Raw genomic sequence first — 19,786 nt, forward strand, 5'->3', positions numbered from 1 at the left:
GCACGCTTCTATTCTTGTAGACAATGTTGGGCCTCCAAGTGCAGAGGTTTGTAGAACAGCAACAAGTTTTTCTTAAGTGGACCACCCAAGGTTTATCGAACTCAGGGAGGTAGAGGTCAAAGATATCCCTCTCAAGCAACCTGCAATTGCGATACATGATGTCTCTTGTGTCCCCAACACACCCAATACACACTTGTCAGGTGTATAGGTGCGCTAGTTCGGCGAAGAGATAGTGAAATACAACTAATATGGATGGTTGCGAGTGGTAATTGAAATCTGAAATATAATTGCAACTAGGGCTGCATAAGCTCTCCTTAAAGTTCTCATTCCTAATCTTTGGATGCCCTACGCTATCACTTCGAGCATACAAAGATGGTAGTAACTAGACACCACAATTCATAAGTATTAAGACAAACACGGTATGCACACCGTCACCTTCACACCTTGGGACAAAGTGTTCCCGGAGATCACATAACAAAACCACTTGAGTAGCATAATAGTTGAAGAATAACATCTACTTATTCAACTAGATTACAAAGCTCACGATCACATAAAGATCACACCATGGGAAAGAGAGATTAACCACATAGCTACCGGTAAAGCACTCAGCCTCGGGGGAGAACTACTCCCTCCTCATCATGGGAGTCAGCAACGGCGATGAAGATGGCGTTGGAGTCGATGGAGATGGCTCCGGGGGCAATTCCCCGTCCCGGCAGGGTGTCGGAACAGAGACTTCTGTCCCTCAAAACTTGTCTGCGACGACGGCGGAGCTACGGAACATTTCGTGGGTGGAGGCTGATTGATTTAGGGTTCACGCGTCGGGAGGCTTCTTATAGGCGGAAGGGCGAGGTTAGTGGAGGCCAGGAGGCCCCACGCCACTCCATGACACGTCTAGTGGGTGGGCCACGCCAAGGCATGGTGTGGCCCCTCTGTGGCCCTCCTCCGTCTCTGCTCTGGACTCCGTCTTCGCTCTGGAAAAATATGAACTTTGGCTTTCGTCTCATCCAATTCCGAGAATACTTCCTGAACAACTTTTCTGAAATACAAAACAACAGAAAATAGGAACTGACACTGTGGGTGTATAGTTTGCGGTAAAAATAAAGTGCAGAATTATCCGCCAACAAAAACGGCAAAAACGACAAGGAGCAACCAACCCAAGGAGGAAGAAGGGGGTCCTAAATACCCCCTCCCAATAAAATATTACCGCTAGGGGACTCCCAGGCCGGATTATCCGCCCCAGAACGGATTATCTGCCCCCGAGTTGAAATATCTGGCCAATAATCCGGGGGTATACTAGGAGCCTTTAGCTTAAGTCCCTAGCCACTTTTAGGGGGGCGGATTTCCATCTTGGGCTCATTTTTAAACTAGTAACAAGCTCTACAAAATCATTGAGGGAACCATCATGGTACAACAAGGGAGGATATAAAAAAATGATGAGAGGTTTAACCTATCTAAAAAAGACAAACCGTTAAAACCTTCAACCTTGAAAATGTACCGTTCTCGATGAACTAGAGCTTGTCATGGAGATTAACAAAAGAGCTAAGTCATCTCATGGATAAGAAGCAAGGATGCAAGGGTTTGAGCTCTCTCCGAAGGATACGATCGAGTTACTCGCTCGAGAGCCCTTACGATAGTAAGGCCATCAATCCCATAAACCGGTCTCCCAACTACACCACGAGACCGGTAAGAAATAAACCCTATCAAGATCAAACCTTAACCTTGCGTATTCCACTTGAGCTCGATGGTGACTATCTTGACCGTAACAAGATGGAACGCCATTCTTTAGTGTGCTTGTTTGATGAAGTCTTGTAAATTTCTCCCCCAAAGACTCCTCTTCATCGCTGTAATCGTCCCCGTCGGTGAGGGAGGCCCACAACCCAAGCTGCAGCTTCGGAAATTTGCTGCTTTTCTTCATATGCACAATCAAATTCGAGATGCAGGTGTCCATGCACAGCTGAAGGCGGATCTAGCTGCGCATTTATGGGCGAGGAGAGGAGCAGCCAACAATGCATGATTTTATTTCTATTTATTTGCCTGTATGAATAATTTAAGTATTATTTGTTTGTTGGGTTGTATGAATAATTTAAGTACTATTTATTTGATTGATTGTATGAATAATTTAATTCTATTTATTTGATTGATTGTATGAATAATTTAATTCTATTTGTGTGATTGTATGAATAAAATGTGATTGATATGTTTGTTTCAAAATATTGTAAAAAGAAATAAAAATTTGGGGGCCGCCGTTTGGGAGGCGTCGGTGTGGAAACAGCCTCGCCAAATGGAGGATGCACTGCCGGCGCTCCCCATACAGCAGTGCCGGCGCCCCTACCAGCGACTATTTGGGGGCCGCCGGTGGAGATGCTCTTAGGATCTGAAATTCATACTCTATGTCGATACATGTTCTTGTCAAACTGGTGCTGTGAACGTGCCGATGCATATCCTCTAAAAATAAGTGCTGTTGTATAGCTGAAATCCTTTTTTTTGCGAATGCTGAAATCTTGTTAATATGGTGCTATACTTTGTTTAAAAACTATTAAAATGTGTGGTAGTGACATAATTGTGGTGTGTGAAGAGTTAACGGTATATAAGTCTTTCTGTGTGAGTGTTAGTCTCAGTTAGTCCATAGTGGTATTTTGGCATGAAAAACTAGATTGTAGTGGTATTTTGGCAACATTAGTTTTTTAGGTGGTATTTTGGAACTCTGGGTTTTTACTAGTGGTAATGTGGCTATTCTCTCTAAGGAATTATGTCAATGGATCCAATTTTCCATATTTCAACGATGTCGGTGGGACATGGTTCGCATTTACATGGTTATTGAATTTTTAGAAAATGGATAGATCCTCTCCTGGAGTGTGTATTACAAAGTACACAACTAATATATGATATTAATGGATGTTGTTTTTACTCATGCTCCTTGTCTTTTGCATAAAAAACAAATGAACATTCCACACACTTCATACTACAATATTTACCTATAAAACTTTCATACTACAATATTTATCCATAACACTTCTTTTTTGTAATATTGGGAGCAAACAACAAAATTTATAATCATTAGGGCCATATATAATCACCATATACCAATATTTCTCACTCGGTGCCATATACTAATTGGGTCAAGACGATTAAAAGTTAATGTCTGCTAAGGAATTACTTACTAGGGATCAATATGGTGTTTTGTTTTCTTGCAAGACACTCTTCAGCTTGATATCTCCTTTAACCTTTTTCGGTTCCTGGTAAAATTTATAATAACAATCCATGAGTATGACAAGTAGGCTAACAAACACACTCAACCAATAATACAAATTAACTGAACCTTGTTTTGCGGATTAAAACAAATTACCAAGTGATGCTGAATTTCACACAAGTTGGGTAAGAGCAAGTACAATAGAGTCCAGTCAGCTGACTATAAGATATTAAATAATATATTTTAGATGAGTTGGAGGAGAGAGAAGAGGAGAGAGAAGGGAGGTGGGCTACTATGCAATAGCCAGCTCTTGCACGTGCTTCTATGTACCTTGTGAGAATGAAATGTGGGCCATATATTAGTAAAGTATTACATTCTTATAGCCAACTATTGTACATGTTAGCTATATGATGACTACAAATGATATGACATCTTGTTATAGCCAACAGTTGGCTATACTATTGGAATTGCTCTAAGGTTGAATATATCAGAACAGAAAAAGTATATTGAACCACATGGCCCTACGAATTGAGAACTAATTTCATTGCTCTGCATCATTATCTGACTGGATTCCCTATGTAGCAATGTCAACGCCGAAGATTCATGTAGGCAACATAATGGAAGAGGACTTTTGGTGTGAATAAAATTAAATTAATCAGAGGAAACGTATCATCCATGTCCACAAACACTTCCCCTCTGGCTGTTTATTTTTCTGGCTAAAGTCAACTTTACAGTCTGTTTTTTCTCCTTTCAAATCCAGCCTCTTTGTCCTTTTGCGTGTGCGTTTAAAACACAATGTTTGTAGGCGAGTCTCTGTTTCTATGTTTCAGTTTTTGTTTGGTTGCAAATTTATTTATTTCGTTTTTTTTACCACTCTGCATGGACAAAACAGTCAGAATGAAGAAGTGCTGTTGTTTAACTATCATCTTCGAATCAAATGGACTTGAGTGTAAACTGTATTATAGTGTTTTGCTTTATCAGTTTGAGATTGCTTATCACAAGGTTAAAAATCATGGGACACAGGTTAGATAGCCCAACTTGCTAAGACACACGGAGACAACATTATCAGTAAGGTAATCGCAACTCCCATGCATGTGGCACCTAGTTTACCGTCCAGCCGTTAGCCGGTAAACTCAGTAATAAAGAAATGATCCCCAAATGTTACAAGCAATACTCCCACCGTGGAGACCCGACGCAGCCGATCAGATCGCCGCGAGGTCAGCGCCCAACTTGGCGACCTGTTCACCTATCGCCTTCACCTATCACGCTATCATCATCTGAGCCTAATTTATAAAACCGATTTCGCCTGCAAGGAAAGACTATTTCGTTCCAGGTCGGAGCAACCTGTACACAAAATTCAGAGTAAGATACTTTACACACCAGTTCGCATCTCTCGTCGCAAAATTCGACTTTTCATGTTCGTTGGTAGCTTGCATGATCTGCTCTGTTGTTTACTTATGTTTAGTAGTATTTATTTTTTGAATCTTGGTGTGTTGTTTATGATTGTGTGACGAAAGCGTATGGGCAAAGAGATGGCTGACTTTGTTAAGTTATTATAAACGGGGTTTCCGTTTGAGGGAACGCAATGCGACAGCATCTTAGCAGGTTAGTGCGCTACCTGCCGCTGGTTAGATTATTATAGTTTTAGCTTGTTTCCTCTTCCAGTTGGCCTGCTCATCCATTCGCTGCAGCTTAGAACTACAGAAGATTGGTGTGCCATGTGAACTGCGAGTTGTTATTTCTGCTCTATACCGGCCAGCCATTCCTGCGGACATGTTATCTGCATATACTACCAGAGACGCCCTAAATGCCTTTGACATGGGGCTGCCTTGGATCGTGAACTTGATCCCTGGCTACGAGGAAAATCTCTTGTTGGATCTAGTTCAGTTGTCTGTTTGTGGTTTAAGCTGACACAGAAATATTGCGAGCAGCCGAATGCATGACTGTCTGAAGCTTTCACCAGTACTCTCCCCCAGTGGCAGTAACTATCTACGATCGTTCTATCAAGTATAAGCAGATCATCTATGTTGCCGAGAGTTGAATGCTTCACTAGTGTGCCCCTTGCTGCTATAAGTCTGCGCGTGAGAAATGAGGCTATGTTAACGCCAAGTCAACACGCTTGTGGTGTGTGCAAAACACACGGCATATGCAGTTCAGAAGAAAAAAATGTCCAACTAGCCCTGAAATTCTTCTACAAATGATCCGTTTGGATTCTTGGGAACGCAGTATATACGAGATGCAATTGGTATCTAGATACCAAGGTACTATACCTAAAGAATCACATTGATTCAAGGTGGTTAAGAAGAGAATAAGAAACTGGTCGATTATCCAAGAGGAGTAGCTGTAATGCCAACTGCTTCTTCCTCTTCTGTCAGTCGCTACCACTAATTGATTCAGGTACGGTTCATTTGGCCAGAACTGTTGATAAATCCTTTTTTTTCGAGGTAGACTGTTGATAAATCCTATTCAAGGCCGAGCTAATTAATCAACACGGGTTGTCGTTGTCGGCCTACTGGCAAATGCTTCCTGTTCTGAGACTGGACTGCATATTTTCTGAGCCCGAGATACCAATTTGGATTCAGTTAAAAGGGACGTAATCGCTAGTATATTCAAGATGCAAAGTCAGATCGATATAGCGAACGGGGTGTCTATCTAGCTGGTCTGACGGTTGTAATGTCATTCGATGACATGTTGAAAGACGCTTAAAGATGGAAGCCTTTTCTTCGCACTGACTTTGTATTCGTTTATCCAAACCAATCGCTCGCTTAGTCAAAATAAATACTGTTTTCATATTATGAACCTGTAAATAGCACGGCAGCAGACCGGCTTTTACCTGGTTCCGCGATCCTGAAAGGTAAATAACATAAAAATTACAGCTAAAAGCTGTCAATGGGGATTCGAATACGATCTGACGATCATAGTAAATAATCACAGAAAATGAACGAATGGATTCTTAAAAGGCAGCACATACTATATGTATATATACATACTCTTTTTTTTTTTTTGCGAAAGATGTATATATACATACTATATGTATATATACATACTCGTGTACAAGTGTTACTGTCGTATTGACATCAGTTATACTGACGAACAGAACCTTCAGAAAGCGGCAGTTCATCCTTTGGTATCCGCGATCGGCCGCGGAATTAGCGTCCGTGGGTGACAGGGATCCACATTGATTCCTGCGCGTATTAGGTGTAGAAAAACCAGGGCAACGGAGACATGGCGGTGCCACCAATTTTTTCCTCCTTGTCGATGTCGTGCACGGAGAGCGTCCCCTGCAGCTTCAGCAGTTGACCTTTTGGGGGAGAAAACAATAGCTCGAGAGTGACTGAAATGTGCTGCCGGTTTATGGCTGGTTGTTTTGGTCAGAGAGGAGGAGGGCAGCGGCTGCAGTGTCCACTCGTAGTCTCGCAGATGTTGATGTTCAGACTTCATGGAGGCTAACGTAGCCGGACTCTCTGACGGTGGGGATTACTGTCAGAGATAACGTTGACATGATGTTTGTGCTGAAGCTGTACCGTAGGACATTATCAGTTGACTTGAGCAGTCAGTGACCTGAATGAAGGCTGGAACAAACAATTCTTCGTTGCACTTAGTTTTTTAGGGCATGGCATTTAGCCATTTAGCCCTTAGATCAGTGGGTTGTGCTCACCAAGGCCTAATTTGAGCGGGAGCCTGCTAAGAGAAAGGCCTTGACATATAACACCTAGTGGCCTAGAGTACTAGACTAGACTTCTAGACCGGTAATCCATAGCCCGGGAAGCTCGCAGCGCCACCTAAACTATTTCCATATGGGCTGAGTTTTCTAGTACAGCACATTAACAAGTTCAATTTTTCATTTTTTCTTTCTAAATGTAATTCTAAAAATTATACTGAATGAAAAAAATTATTTGACAGAAACTGTTATGGATGTCACAGTAAATGATCATATAATAAAAAACAAATGTCCATCTATTTCACAAATCAATTCTTATATATGAAGACAAATGTTAAAAAAAACTTATTTTTTCTACATTAAAAAAATGTGCATGTGTTAAATAATAAATGCTCTTCAAAATTGTTTTAAGTTAGTTCAGATGTACTACTATATTTGTGGTCTTCAACAGTTTCTTTCCCTATGTCATGGTGGAACATTGAGATGCAAAATGTAAGTCACAGGTGATGTGTATATATAGCTAAAAACACAAGCACATGTATATTTTTGCGAATTAAAAAGTAGCGTGTGAAGGGCGATCCCTTTTATACAAAAGAAACGACAGATGATTGATGCATGCTGATCATGTTAATTGAAAGGTAATAATTATGTTAGTGAGCAACAAATATATGAGAATATAGAGACTAATCTTTGTTCAAAGCTATTCAGGGAAGTACTGGGAGAACTGAATGAAAGATTTCATGCATCACGTATTGAAAGTATTTCATCCCAGATCACGGTTTTGTTCACGGAAAACATAGAAAGAGAGTGATCTTATGATCGGTGTCCACACATAAGTAACTTAGTGTCCTTCATCTTTAGCAGGGTTCAGTGTCACACAATTTGGTCACATAAAATTCATTATAAAGAAAATAATTTTCTACCGATGTCCTGAGCAGCATGGAACGTTCATGTAGGTATGTCTCTATTTTTATAGTACTATCCAGCTTACACGAAAATCGTTGATTCAGAATAATGTGCTACATGGAATATGGTACCGGGAGTAGCATGCATGGTCGATGGCCCCGTACGACACATTATGTCGACAAAAGGAGTCTGTATAACGCATAAATATATGTGGACAAACATATGGAGTGACTATTCAATCTCAGGTACTGTGGTTAGATCTTCATATTAATATATTTTCTTTACCGAAACAAAGTATTTATATCTAATTAGCTCGCTCACTGACTTCCAGGTGAATCCGCACCTCGTGCTTCCCAACCTGCAGGCTATCGACTCCATTACCCGCCGCTGCGCTGCCCTTGCTCTGGTCTCCGTTAGCCGCGGCCTTCATTTGCTTGCGCTGCTCTTGTACCTCTTTCCCTTTCCCCCAGAGGAAGGCATAGAGCCCTACAATGATCAGGATGGCTCCTAGCAAACTGGAACCACATGCAGGTAACAAGATACGTCAGTAACGACACCAGGCCATCAGCAGTTTGCCAGATTTGCTGCAGTAAGATTATGCTGGATATGACCATCACTAGTCCAGAGATACCATAGGATAGAACATTCAATCTCACCTCCCCACGGAGAAATCTGTGCCAAGCAGCACTGAATCGAGGATCATGGTGACTATAAGTGCCAGGGAGTTGAACATGGAAGGGTAGGTGGGCCCGCGACGAGCAACAGCCCATGAGATCAAGCAAAAGGTGACTCCCGTGTTGAACACACCCTGAATAGCACGCAAAGTCTGCATGAGATTAGGTCTGATTTTACATGTAATTGGTACTGGTTTGTTACTAACCGAGTAGACGACGGTGAGCAGCTGTAGATCCCACTTGACCGCCCATGCCGATGGATCGTGGTTCAGTATCACCCCAATCACCATCGCCTGCACGGTCCCTGAAACGCAGGCTAGCATTGTCGAGAAGTACTTGGAGGGGAACTCCTTGGACACTCGTGCCTGCGTGAGTGCAGGTTAATTAGTTCAAATTGCTAGTTTAACGAAACTCATGGTAAGGTTCAGCTAACTATGTCATCACAATTCACAAGAGCTACTAATGCTGCATCACGAATCAATCAGGAAGCTTGCTATATACTATAGCTACCTGTATGATGAACCAAAAGGCGTAGCTGAGGGAACTCCCGGCTAGGAAGAGTGTGCCAATGAGCATGTTGTGGTGGTCAGGGACGGAGGAGACCCCGCCGACCGCCTGCAGCTGCGATTTCAACAGGTGTGTAGGCCACAGATGCAGCAGTTTGCCTTTGTACAGGCTGATCACCATCGTCCCTCCCACGCAACTCACGGTGCCGACAACCTTCATCTTGCCCGGGAATGTCGCGATCTTCAGCTTTTCCAGTCTGACAAAGTTTGTGCACCAGCGTTTTCATACTGTCAGGTCAATGCAAGCAGTTGCAATTCCAACATAGATGGCCTAGTGGTCATTCAGGTTAGTGGTCAGTACATATGTGTATGCTATTAGATTAGGTTCATGATAGTTCTATGCATGTATCTGTTAGCTACTCGGTCCATTAATTATGAAACAGGGTTAGGCAATGTGCAGAATAATAATACCACTATATAAATGTAACTATATATGTAACATACCGGAGTATTACAGCAATGATAAAGGTGACAACGGGGATCACATTAAGGAAATTGACAGTGTAGCCAGCGTTGGTGGCGCGCAGACCGTAGTAGTGCAGTCCCATTGCTAGCACAATTCTGATATCAAATCACCGCAGGAACTTAGATTTTTTTTCTTAATGTACAATATCACGGTTGTGCAAAAAAGTAAAGAACTGACCCAAACAAAGCGTTGACGGAGATCCAGCACCATATCTTGAGGTTCACCTTTTTCATCATCTCTCTGCACACATAGGTAGGTGTATCACAAAATTTTGTATTTCAAGGGTACCTGATTGTACCAAAGATATGGTACTAAAAATATATAGATATATGTATGTTTGGTTCGAGCAAGTTTCATCTGAAGTGTAAATTTGATGAATTTGTGCTGAGACACGACATTAGGTCATCATATTGACAGAGCAGTGATCAGTCAATCGTCACCATGGAAGTAAGGATGAAATGGAATGTGACTGATGCCCAACAAGAAAGCTCTATCTGCATACTATTTCCTGTATGCGCTATAAATCAAGAGCAATGTTTTCTTTCCGAATTGGTATACAGTTATACATCAACAACAAGGCCGATTGATACATCAGCCATACATATATAGCAGACAAAACACTGATTCCCATGTTTGTCTACCACATGTCTTACTAAAACCGAGACAGGGCTGAAATCGCATGACACCTATGGACGTACTTAACAAACTTGCTCATTTTTTTGTTCTTTATCAAATTAAGTACCATGATTCTGTGTTGATACATATGAAACATTCCTTTTCTATTTGATGACACATGTGGATATATGAACTTTATTTCTATTAATTATCCTTAGAAAGTAAGGAACAGTTCTGCCAATTTGATTAGAAGAACAAAACAAGTACATACTGTTCACACTTCCACTGTTACAATTCTAAAAGAGTAGTTTAATTTTTTTTCTCGATAAAGGAGCCTAGCCCCAGCCTCTGCATCAATAGATGCACACATCTTGCTTTATTAAAAAACAAAGTATCAAGTCACAACATATCCATCATCACTTATTACAATCACGGAAATGCTAAAGTGAAGACATGAATCAACCAACTGAAATGCTAGAGTAATTTAAATATATACTAAATTATAGTATAAGTTTTATTTATTGCCAGCTGTGTTTTGAACGTATTCAAATGCCTAGGTTTGGCCGTCAGTTTGATGTTTTCTTTACTATTTGACCTTAAGTATGTTTAGAACCTCCACTGGTGACATAAAACCTGAGAGAAAATTTGTTGTTTAAACTTCCAGGCAACTAGATGATATTATACTGGATTAGCATGTAACGATATAAAATTACTAAAACAAATCACCAGTTTTTGTGTAATTTGAGCAAATTAATGGTGGCGCACTTCTCAATTTGATTTGACATTACTAACTTATTTTCTAATAAAAATTATAGTAATTAAGTTTGGTACCATCAATCTAGAAATTTATAAATATTGATATGTATACTTCCAAATCGGTTGTGTTCACAACATCTCCTAATTGATGCTACCACGCCATGGATTTTAATCGGGTGGTGGCTGGTGATAGAAAAGAAAGAAATGTACTGTAGGGCCATAGAAAAGGAAAAAAAGAGTAGTAATTGAAATTTGATGATCCTGCACAAAATACAAAACAATAATAAGTTCAGACAAGAGGTTACAACATCATTTGCTAAAACTGAGCAGAGATTTTCAGCTGAACATCATCAGGCCTTGTGCTATGTGTGCAACTTGAGTCAACTCAAATGCATATAACTCTCATGCCAACTCCAAGTCAAGTAAACGTAAACCTAATAAATATACAGAGTAGAATACATCCCACGTCGTTTGAATAAAATAATCATGGAAGTCCAACACTACACAGACCAAAAAATGTACGGCAAAAACAGAGGAAGTACGTAGCTAAGGTAGTGGACCATAGTATGTACCTCTCGAAGTAGAAGGCGAAGGGGGCCACGCTAATGGAGCCAATGAGATTGCGGTAGGCGAGGAGGACGAAAGGCGCCATGCCAATGTTGAAGGCGACCTTGGACAGGAGGAGGGCCCCTATGGTGAAGCCCTGAACCAGCACCATGCTCGCAGCGAGCAGCAGCCCCTCCGCCATCAACGGCTTTTTCTTCTTCTCCGCACCGGCGACATCCACCGACATGTTGATGTTCTCCCGCAGCTTGATCAATCGATCGAACACTATGCTGAAGTTGTACGCGGCAGCAAGTGAGCACATTGGTCGCTGATCGATGCTAAATGATATGTATATCGAATTGATTGTAGTAATACTAGCTATAGCTAGCTGGACAGATAGGGCTACATATATACACATGGCGAACAACTTGGGTGCTTGGTTTGTACGACATGTTTGGTGTCACATCTCAATGCAAAAAAAAAAAAAAAAAAAAAAAAAAACATAGAAGCAGGGAAGAAACAATATGCTGGCTTGACGTGCTGATGTTTGCCTGCTTGATGGTCTTTGGCTTCGAGGACTGCAGTACACAGACATGCTTAGTAGGTCTGTCCTCATATAACATGAATGTCCTATGCACAGTTAGTCTTGTTGACCCAGTGGACTAATTTAACTGTATTTTGACGGTCGTAAATATTTAGTTTTATGCAAACTCGTCAGTCTCAAAAAATTAAGTTTATGATTGATCATCACCAATTTTTCTCAAGTCAGAACGATTGAGTCCTCACTTGTTTTGCCGCCGAATTTTCGTAGACGCTATAAGTGTGATCCTATTTATTTAACTTACAAAATTCTGCTAAATTAGTAACATGGAGTGAGCAATGAGGTGAAAGAAATACCAGATGCCTTGAATCACGTCTCCCATCCATAATGCATGTTGCTACCCACCTCAGCACATAAGAATGGTAAAGATTTTTTGCAAGTGTAGCACTGATTAAATACTAATGATATCAGACCATTAGACCATACATATCTTGTATGTACTGTTGTAACAAATAGATTAACGCATAGTTTGTTTGAATCTCAGGGAGCGGTGGCGCCCGTCCCGTCGAAATGATGGAGGGCAGGGGAGGTGCGCTTCTGCGGTGCTTCACGGGAGGATGTGGGTCGCCGGCATAGGGCATGGGCGGCGCGGCCGGGTTGGCCGTGGCCTGAGGCCCTTCTGCGGAGCGTCCATGGGGCGAAGGTGGCGCGCCGCCGGTCGTTGCGGTGACCGCGGCTGGGGAAGATCGGGATCCGATCTAGGCCTTTGGGCTTGGATCTGGGCCTGTGAGTCCCAACCAGGCTAGGTTGTGATCTGCCGATGGACTTGATCTCACCGGCATTCTGCAACCGTGCTCGGTGCTGCCCTTTCCTCTGGTGACGTCCCGTTGGTCGGTGGCTGGCAGTGGTGTGCCCTGCCGGCGTCTCTGGCGGCAACCATGGCCAGCCTGGAATGGTCGCCGGCGTGGGGGCTCGACCTGAATAAAGCCGACGGTCCTAGGGCTTCTCTTGGGTGAAGAAGAAGACCTACCGGAGGCCTGGACTCGCGATCTGGCTGGAGTGTTGAGTTCCGAAGTGCCGCCGGCAAGTGTAGCAGTGCTTTTATTGCCTGAAGTTTGCTGGATCGGTGGTATTCGGTCATGCGCATCCATAGAACCTTCCAAATAAGGATAGTGTTGTGTTTCTTTTTTTTACCATAAGGAAAAAAATAAACTTTGTACACATGACTCTAAATCAAAAGACAGAAATTGAGCTACTTGACTACATATAGCAATGTAGGAATAAGCTCTTGCATAACTGCCGATCCATTAATTTGGTGACTTTGGTCCTATGTAGCATTATTTGTTTTCCCCATGTTTTTGGGTGTGGATGCTTCCCATTCACGTGCCTAACTCATATCTCCATCCCAGCTGCCATACAGACATTGACGAGGTATGGTTCCCTACCCTTAATGAGGCATAGCGTCAAGCATGCTTTTGTTTCCTATGCAGACAAGACACAGTGTACAACACCAATGGGGAAAGTTGTTTGGCTGGCCATATTGAGTGAAGACACATGAGCCGTCTCAGAAAGCCCAATCCCTGATAACATGAGATGCACGTATGTAAAATCGACGCCATACCAAATTGGGTGTATACAATATCCTGTGATCTTCCAGTGAATAATACCAATGTGTGAAGGGGCGTGCTTCAATGCCCCCCCCCCCCCTCCAACCAAATTTGAAGGGGGTAAATGTGTGTTTGGTTCGTGACCAGAAAATATGGATGATCCCATCCCAAAAGCTGAATATTTCTGAGAAAGGCTGGACCATATGATCTGTGAATTTTATGACTAATCTCACTAGCCGCCTGAGAATCCATGGCCATCGACGCGACTCCGACACCTGCCACTGTCGTATGTCTGGCTCCCCAGCTTGGCGGCGGCCACCATGTCGCGGTGAGCGGTGGGTTTGCTTTTCCGCGTGGCTCCCCAGCTCGGCATCGGCGGCCTCCAGGGCGCGGTGAGCGGCGGGCTTGATTTTCAACGTGGCTCCCTAGCTCGGCGGCGGCGGCCTCCATGGCATGGCGAGCAGCGAGCTTGCTACGTCTGCACCACACCCAGTCGATAGAAACGGCCTCGCTAAATACGTGCGGGCAGTGACCTTGCTAGGCATGGGTAGGCGGCCGCCCCGCTAGGTTCGGCCTCTGCCACGAAGGGAAAATGACCCGTTAATTACATATTAACCAGTGTGTTAATGGCATATTTATCCTTTTCTATTAATCGTTAATTAAACATATTTTATTCCATCCTATTCCGTACATATTTGCCCATGAACCAAACACACACGTTAAGTTAACCACGAAGGGGTATCAGCAGATCCTAGCCGTCTAAATAGAACAAAGTTTAGAGAGGGGGGAACACCGGAGCAATAGCCATGTGTGAATATATGCCCTACATTTTGAGATGGTTAGTTATTAGCTTCTTATTGTCTCCCTTGTCGACAAACAACATACTTTTCTAAGATAGAAGATATGAAGTTTACGATGCAAAAGTCACAAGTCACAGTTTACTCATGGAGTAAATGGTAGCATTGTATATGTCTTGATTTAATGTTTATAATAAGATGTTATTATAACCAATTATATTTGCACAAACATTGGTTGTAATAACTTCTTATATAAATTATATTGGTTGTAATAACTTCTTATATAGTGGGACGGAGGGAGTACTTAGGTACATTTGCACAATTCTCTCTGCTGAAGTCAAAAAGATATCTTTTGCAAAGAAAAAAAGCATATTATTTGCTGTATTAAGTTCACTTTGTGATCAGGGTTTAACTCAGGATCAGTTCTTCTAAAAAGGAAAGTCTGTTTCACATGGACTGTTAGCGTTTTATAGAGTAGTTTGTTCTAAACAGAGTGACAGTTGAGGTGTGAATATCCTGAAAATATTAACTCAAGATGATTTACCATGTCATAAACTCTATTTCCTAGTTCCATCACGTAGCTGCCATTCTCGATTTGTGGGGATACATAAAGTTAGCATAGCAAAGAAAAGAGGAACATGATTTCAATTAACCATTTTCCCAACAGTTGCAAGGAATTATTGATCATATCTTGATGGAGATCTTATGTGTGAGCCACTCCTGATATGCAGAAAGGGTGGCTGTTGCACAGCGATGATTTATATCGAACTGAACTTTTTTTGAAACGGGAATCGAACTGAACTGAAAAGTAGTGGAATAAACAATCTGGTTGTTACTCAGAACCAGAACCAAAATCAAAATAGAAAAGAGATTACGGAGTAGAAAGAACCAGAACCTTTGTGTTATCAGTGCGAGATCGTAGGAAATCGACGAACCGGTGAACCTGCGTCGATAGCAGGGAATCAGAAGAATATGGTTCCTGTCGATGGGATCCCTGCCTCACCGTCTCCTGGAAGAAAGGGAATGAGGAGGGAGAAGAAGATATGAACAACGTGACTAACTGCTTGCGATGGAGTCGAGGAGTATCTTGCATGTACATGAGTTCGTTTGTTAGTAGAAGACCCGTGCATGCGGTTTGCATGTATAGTTTTTTTTTTCTTTTGCCATGTGGAGGGTTTTACCCGGCGCATTGAGTTTCTCATGCCCTTATTTTCCGTTCGATACTGCTATTTTTAGCCGCCGGATCTTCTGGGAGGTAAAAAGTCTTGGAAGGATGGGAAAATTCTCTGGGAAACGGCTCCCTCCGCCCTTCTTGGAATCCTCTAGAAGAAAATTGTTGGGATTTTGATCTCAGGTTGTGACAACTGGAGAGATAAAAGAAACATAAATCAAACGTACGTGCACTGATCCACCACAACCTTTTGGCTCGGACTCCTAGCAGGAGTACCCATCTCCCCGCCACCCCCTAAGAGCATCTCCAACAGAGGCTGTAAACTGGGCGTGCGCTAAAAAAACTGTCAATATACAGCGCCAAACGCGATTTTGCGTCCTCCAGCAGACGCTGTAAAGTAGACCGCGCTGCAAATATTTTAGTGCGCGCGGTAGTTTGCGCTATACAAAGCGCTATATTTGGTGCTTCGACTAGCGCGCGCTGTAAGCTGACTTCTCCACGGCGCGAAGAAAACAACTCTGAAATATCGTCTGAGTTCCCTTCCACCAGCTGCGCCATGGCCTGCCCACCTCCCGCCGCCGCGCTCGATTGCCGCCACAGCGCCGGCCGCGCCATGGCCGCTCCGCCCAACCTCCCCCCATCTCCCGCCGCGCCATGGCCGCCCGGCCCAACCTCCCCCATCTCCCGCTGCGCCATGGCCGCTCCGCCCGACCTCCGTCGCGCCATGGCCGCCCCGCCCAACCTCCCTCCATCTCCCGTCGCGCCAGGGTCGCCGCGCCCGACCTCCCCCATCTCCTGCCGCGCCAATTTGTTTCGGTTTAGGAGAACGAAAAAGAAGAACCAGACGCGCCGCCGCTTGGAGGTTCCGCTCGCGCCCATGGCTGTTGGAGATGCTCTAGAGAAATACCGGCTCGCGTGCCTCCGCGCTGCAACGACGAAGGTCCGCCGGCCGTGCTTGGCCTCGCTTAGCCCTCCGCGCATCCCGCTGAATCTCCGTCGAGCTTCGTCGGCCCAGCCTGGCCCCGCATCCCCGAGCTCCGCCCGTCGGGGCCCTCCACGCGCGCCTGCCCGGGACGTCTGCCGCAGCCAGCTAGATGATTCCGGCGGCCGCACGCGTGAATTGCTAGCAAGATTCGTTGATTCGGCGACCACGCGCATGCATTTGCTAGCTAGATTCGTTGATTAGGCGGCCACGCGCGTGCATTGCTAGCTAGATGATTCCGGCAGCTGCGCGCATTGCTAGCTAGATTGATTGCAGCGGCCGCGTGAATGGCCGTGAGTGCATACTAGCTTGCTTTCTCTCTTATCTGCGGCCTGTTTAGATTTGTGAAATTTAGTTGATTTTTTTAGATTTATTTGTGGGCTGTTTAATCTTGTTTGATGTATGTATGTTGAAGAAACCTGTTTGTGGAGCTCTATTTTACAGCCTCTGGCGAAGGGCTCGTTTTTAGCTTTTTAGTCGCGCTGTAAAATAGAGCCTCTGCTGAAGCTCGGGTCGGCTTCGCGCGCTGTATCCGGATGAAGCGCGCTGTAAACGACTTTTACAGCGCCAAATTTTAGAGCCTCTGTTGGAGATGCTCTAACCCTAGCCCCAAACACCCTCCTCCTCCCACCGCCGCCGCCGGGCAAAGCCCCGATGGCGTGGCGGCGGCAAGGGATCCTCTCCTGCTGCGCCGGGTAGCGGCTCGGCTTGGTTTCGTCTAGGTTTTTTGGGGACGTCGTCGAGATGGTTGAGGCGGCATTGCATCGGAATAAGAGGGTTGGAGCTCGATCCCCATCTCGACAAGGCCACTTGTGGCGGCACCGGCGAGCTGCCGGCCAGGTTTCCTCTCAGATCTGTGGATCTGGGGAGGGTGATCTCCCCGGGTGCGGTCGATCTTTGACCCTGCCGTGGGGTTTGTGGAGTCTATTCTGGATTCGGAGGAGTGTCGATGTTGTTGTCTTCCCCACGGCCGGCCGTGGTGGCGAGGGAGAGGAAGGGGATGGCACCACCGTCCTCCTTTTTAGGGTCATGTGTGCTCTTCTGGTGGTCTGCGGCTGCAGCGTCTTGTAGCTTCCTCCGACCGGCCTTGATGGGGAGGGGAGGAGGCAACTTGAAGTGTCGACGCCTGAACCTGCCAAATGGTGAAGCGTTCTGCTGGTGGCTTGGGTCTACTGCTTGGGGATCTTCGTCTGGAGGTACTGTTGGCTCTTCTCCATCTCCTGTCTGCCCGATGGTCTGGAAAAGATTATTAGCTCCCACCCTCCGGGGTGGGCACTCCTTCGGTGTTTAATGCCCAGTGTGGCGACGAGCGGCGGTGATACGATGGTGTTGCAAGATGTGCTGCCTCTAGATCCGGTCTCTGTACTTGTCTGGTGATGATGAGGACGATGGGTTTGAGTGGGATCTGGAAGTATGGCGTAAGGTCATTCTTGCAAAAGTCTGAAATCATATTGTATTTTCCTTTATTTTTGGAGTCGTTTGTAATCGGTTTCGCCAATGAATTCCATCAGTTGTTATCTAAAAAAAAATTATATGAGGCCGCCGGTGGAGGGTAGTGCCCGCGGTGCCCATACTCGACGATTTCACTGCAGCTCTTCTTCTCGACCAACTCCACACCACCAAAGGATGATTAGGTGATAATTATTGCGGATTTGCTATGTCTCGGTCAACTGAGATTCTTTAGTTGCACTTTTCTACCAAAAAATTGCAAATGAACCGAGTTGCAATTTTCTTTGAACTACAATTGCACTTTTCTAAATTGACTAAGACCAGCCTGACTAAGACTTAAGAAAATCTTAGTCGATTGAGACATAGGCCATGAAGACCAAGGTTTTGCTTACGGATTCATGATGTGTGTGGACGGGATTGAGCAAGATGAGCAGGAGTGGAGGAAGATCTTTTTTATAATGCTGGGTTCACCGACTACAAGATTACATCAACGATGGGAATTCGTACAATTATCGAACTCTATCCTTGACATGAAATTATACATATTCTCCATGAGTTCTTGTAGTAGTTCTATTTTCGTGTGAGCAAATATGGTTTCTTCTTGTTAATTCAGCACCGTATCTTTCGTCAATTTGTGAATTATGATATTCTTTTTACAAGAATGGCATGAGCTCTGCCTTTATGCATTACAGAAACTAGATAATTCCTGCGCGTTGCTGCCGAACTTTCTTCATTTTACTTCCTAAAAACTTTCTTCATATGTATACAGAAGGCATGAAAGAAAAGAATCAACAATCCTGCAGAATACCCTCATGGTGAAGATAGTACTAGGAGGATCTAGAATCGAGACATTCAACCGAACAACCTAATACAGTGAGGGAAATAACTTGTGGGGATAAAACGGCCCACATGATGTATCAATATGCCAGCGTAATACCGTGAGCCGGTGCATCAGTGTATGAGCAGAAAGAGATTATGTGGGAAACGAAAGTAACGGACCGGCAAGATTAATTCAAAGATTTAATTGGGGTTAGTTACCTGTTCACAGACGAGTCCTGGACACAGGCGTACAGGGGCACTTACGATCGCATCTGATGGCGATCAACCAGAGGCGAGCCACCTCCCATGACGGCGTCTAGAACGACCTGGAGCCACCGCTTCATCAAGCTCTTCGGCCGCGCTCCCAGAGATTGGGTGTCGTCGACTCCAAATTGCCTTGTCCAGCCTCCAGCGCGTTCTTGCTAAGTTCGTAGGATTAGTGTGTCGATGGTGGGGCATCAAATTAAGTATCAGTACTTAACCGTCGGATGAAAATATGAACGCACCAGATCGTACATTAATCCAACCTCGCGCATAAGTGTGTTTTTACCCACCATCTCGTACGTTACGGCCTGCCCGACATCTCCAGGCTCCTACTCGAGAGATACAGCTAGAACTTTTTTTTTTTTAGAGTACGTCAAAGACGTACCTTATCTTTATAGAAGGCAGAGGGTTGAATACAAGAGGCTACCACATGTAGCACGAACTCCACACAGGCTAGTCCGTAGACAGCCACCATCAACAAAACAAACACAACAAGAAAAAGCCTATCCTAAGCTATGCAACAGAACCCCGTCTCGACCGACGCTAGACGCATCCGAAGAACAACAACTCCAAAAGGACTCTCCTTGTCAACGCACCATCAAAAGAGAAGATGGCGGAACTCGGACGGCCCCGAGAAGGTATCGTCTTGGACTTGCCAGCTGTGGCGTGCATAACGCCCCTGCAAAAAAAAAACCTCGGAGAACGGCGAGCACCGGAGGAAACGCAACGGACCTCCAAAGCCGTGTCTCCAAACGCGAAACTCCCAACAGAGGGAC

The 19,786-nt window shown here is 44.3% G+C and overlaps 1 protein-coding gene across 1 annotated transcript; it reads right to left on the reverse strand.

Annotated features, from left to right (window-relative positions):
• Positions 1-8,061: 8,061 nt before the first annotated feature.
• Positions 8,062-11,702, reverse strand: LOC124671574 (WAT1-related protein At1g09380-like). Its single transcript, XM_047207932.1, has 7 exons — positions 11,407-11,702; positions 9,641-9,703; positions 9,442-9,558; positions 8,942-9,194; positions 8,638-8,796; positions 8,414-8,565; positions 8,062-8,272 (listed from the first exon to the last, which is right to left on the reverse strand). The coding sequence occupies exons 1-7, from the start codon at positions 11,700-11,702 to the stop codon at positions 8,062-8,064; spliced, it is 1,251 nt and encodes a 416-aa protein (XP_047063888.1).
• Between the last annotated feature and the right edge of the window lie 8,084 nt (positions 11,703-19,786).

The sequence above is a fragment of the Lolium rigidum genome, chromosome 7, assembly GCF_022539505.1.
Source record: "Lolium rigidum isolate FL_2022 chromosome 7, APGP_CSIRO_Lrig_0.1, whole genome shotgun sequence".
Classification (NCBI taxonomy): domain Eukaryota; kingdom Viridiplantae; phylum Streptophyta; class Magnoliopsida; order Poales; family Poaceae; genus Lolium; species Lolium rigidum.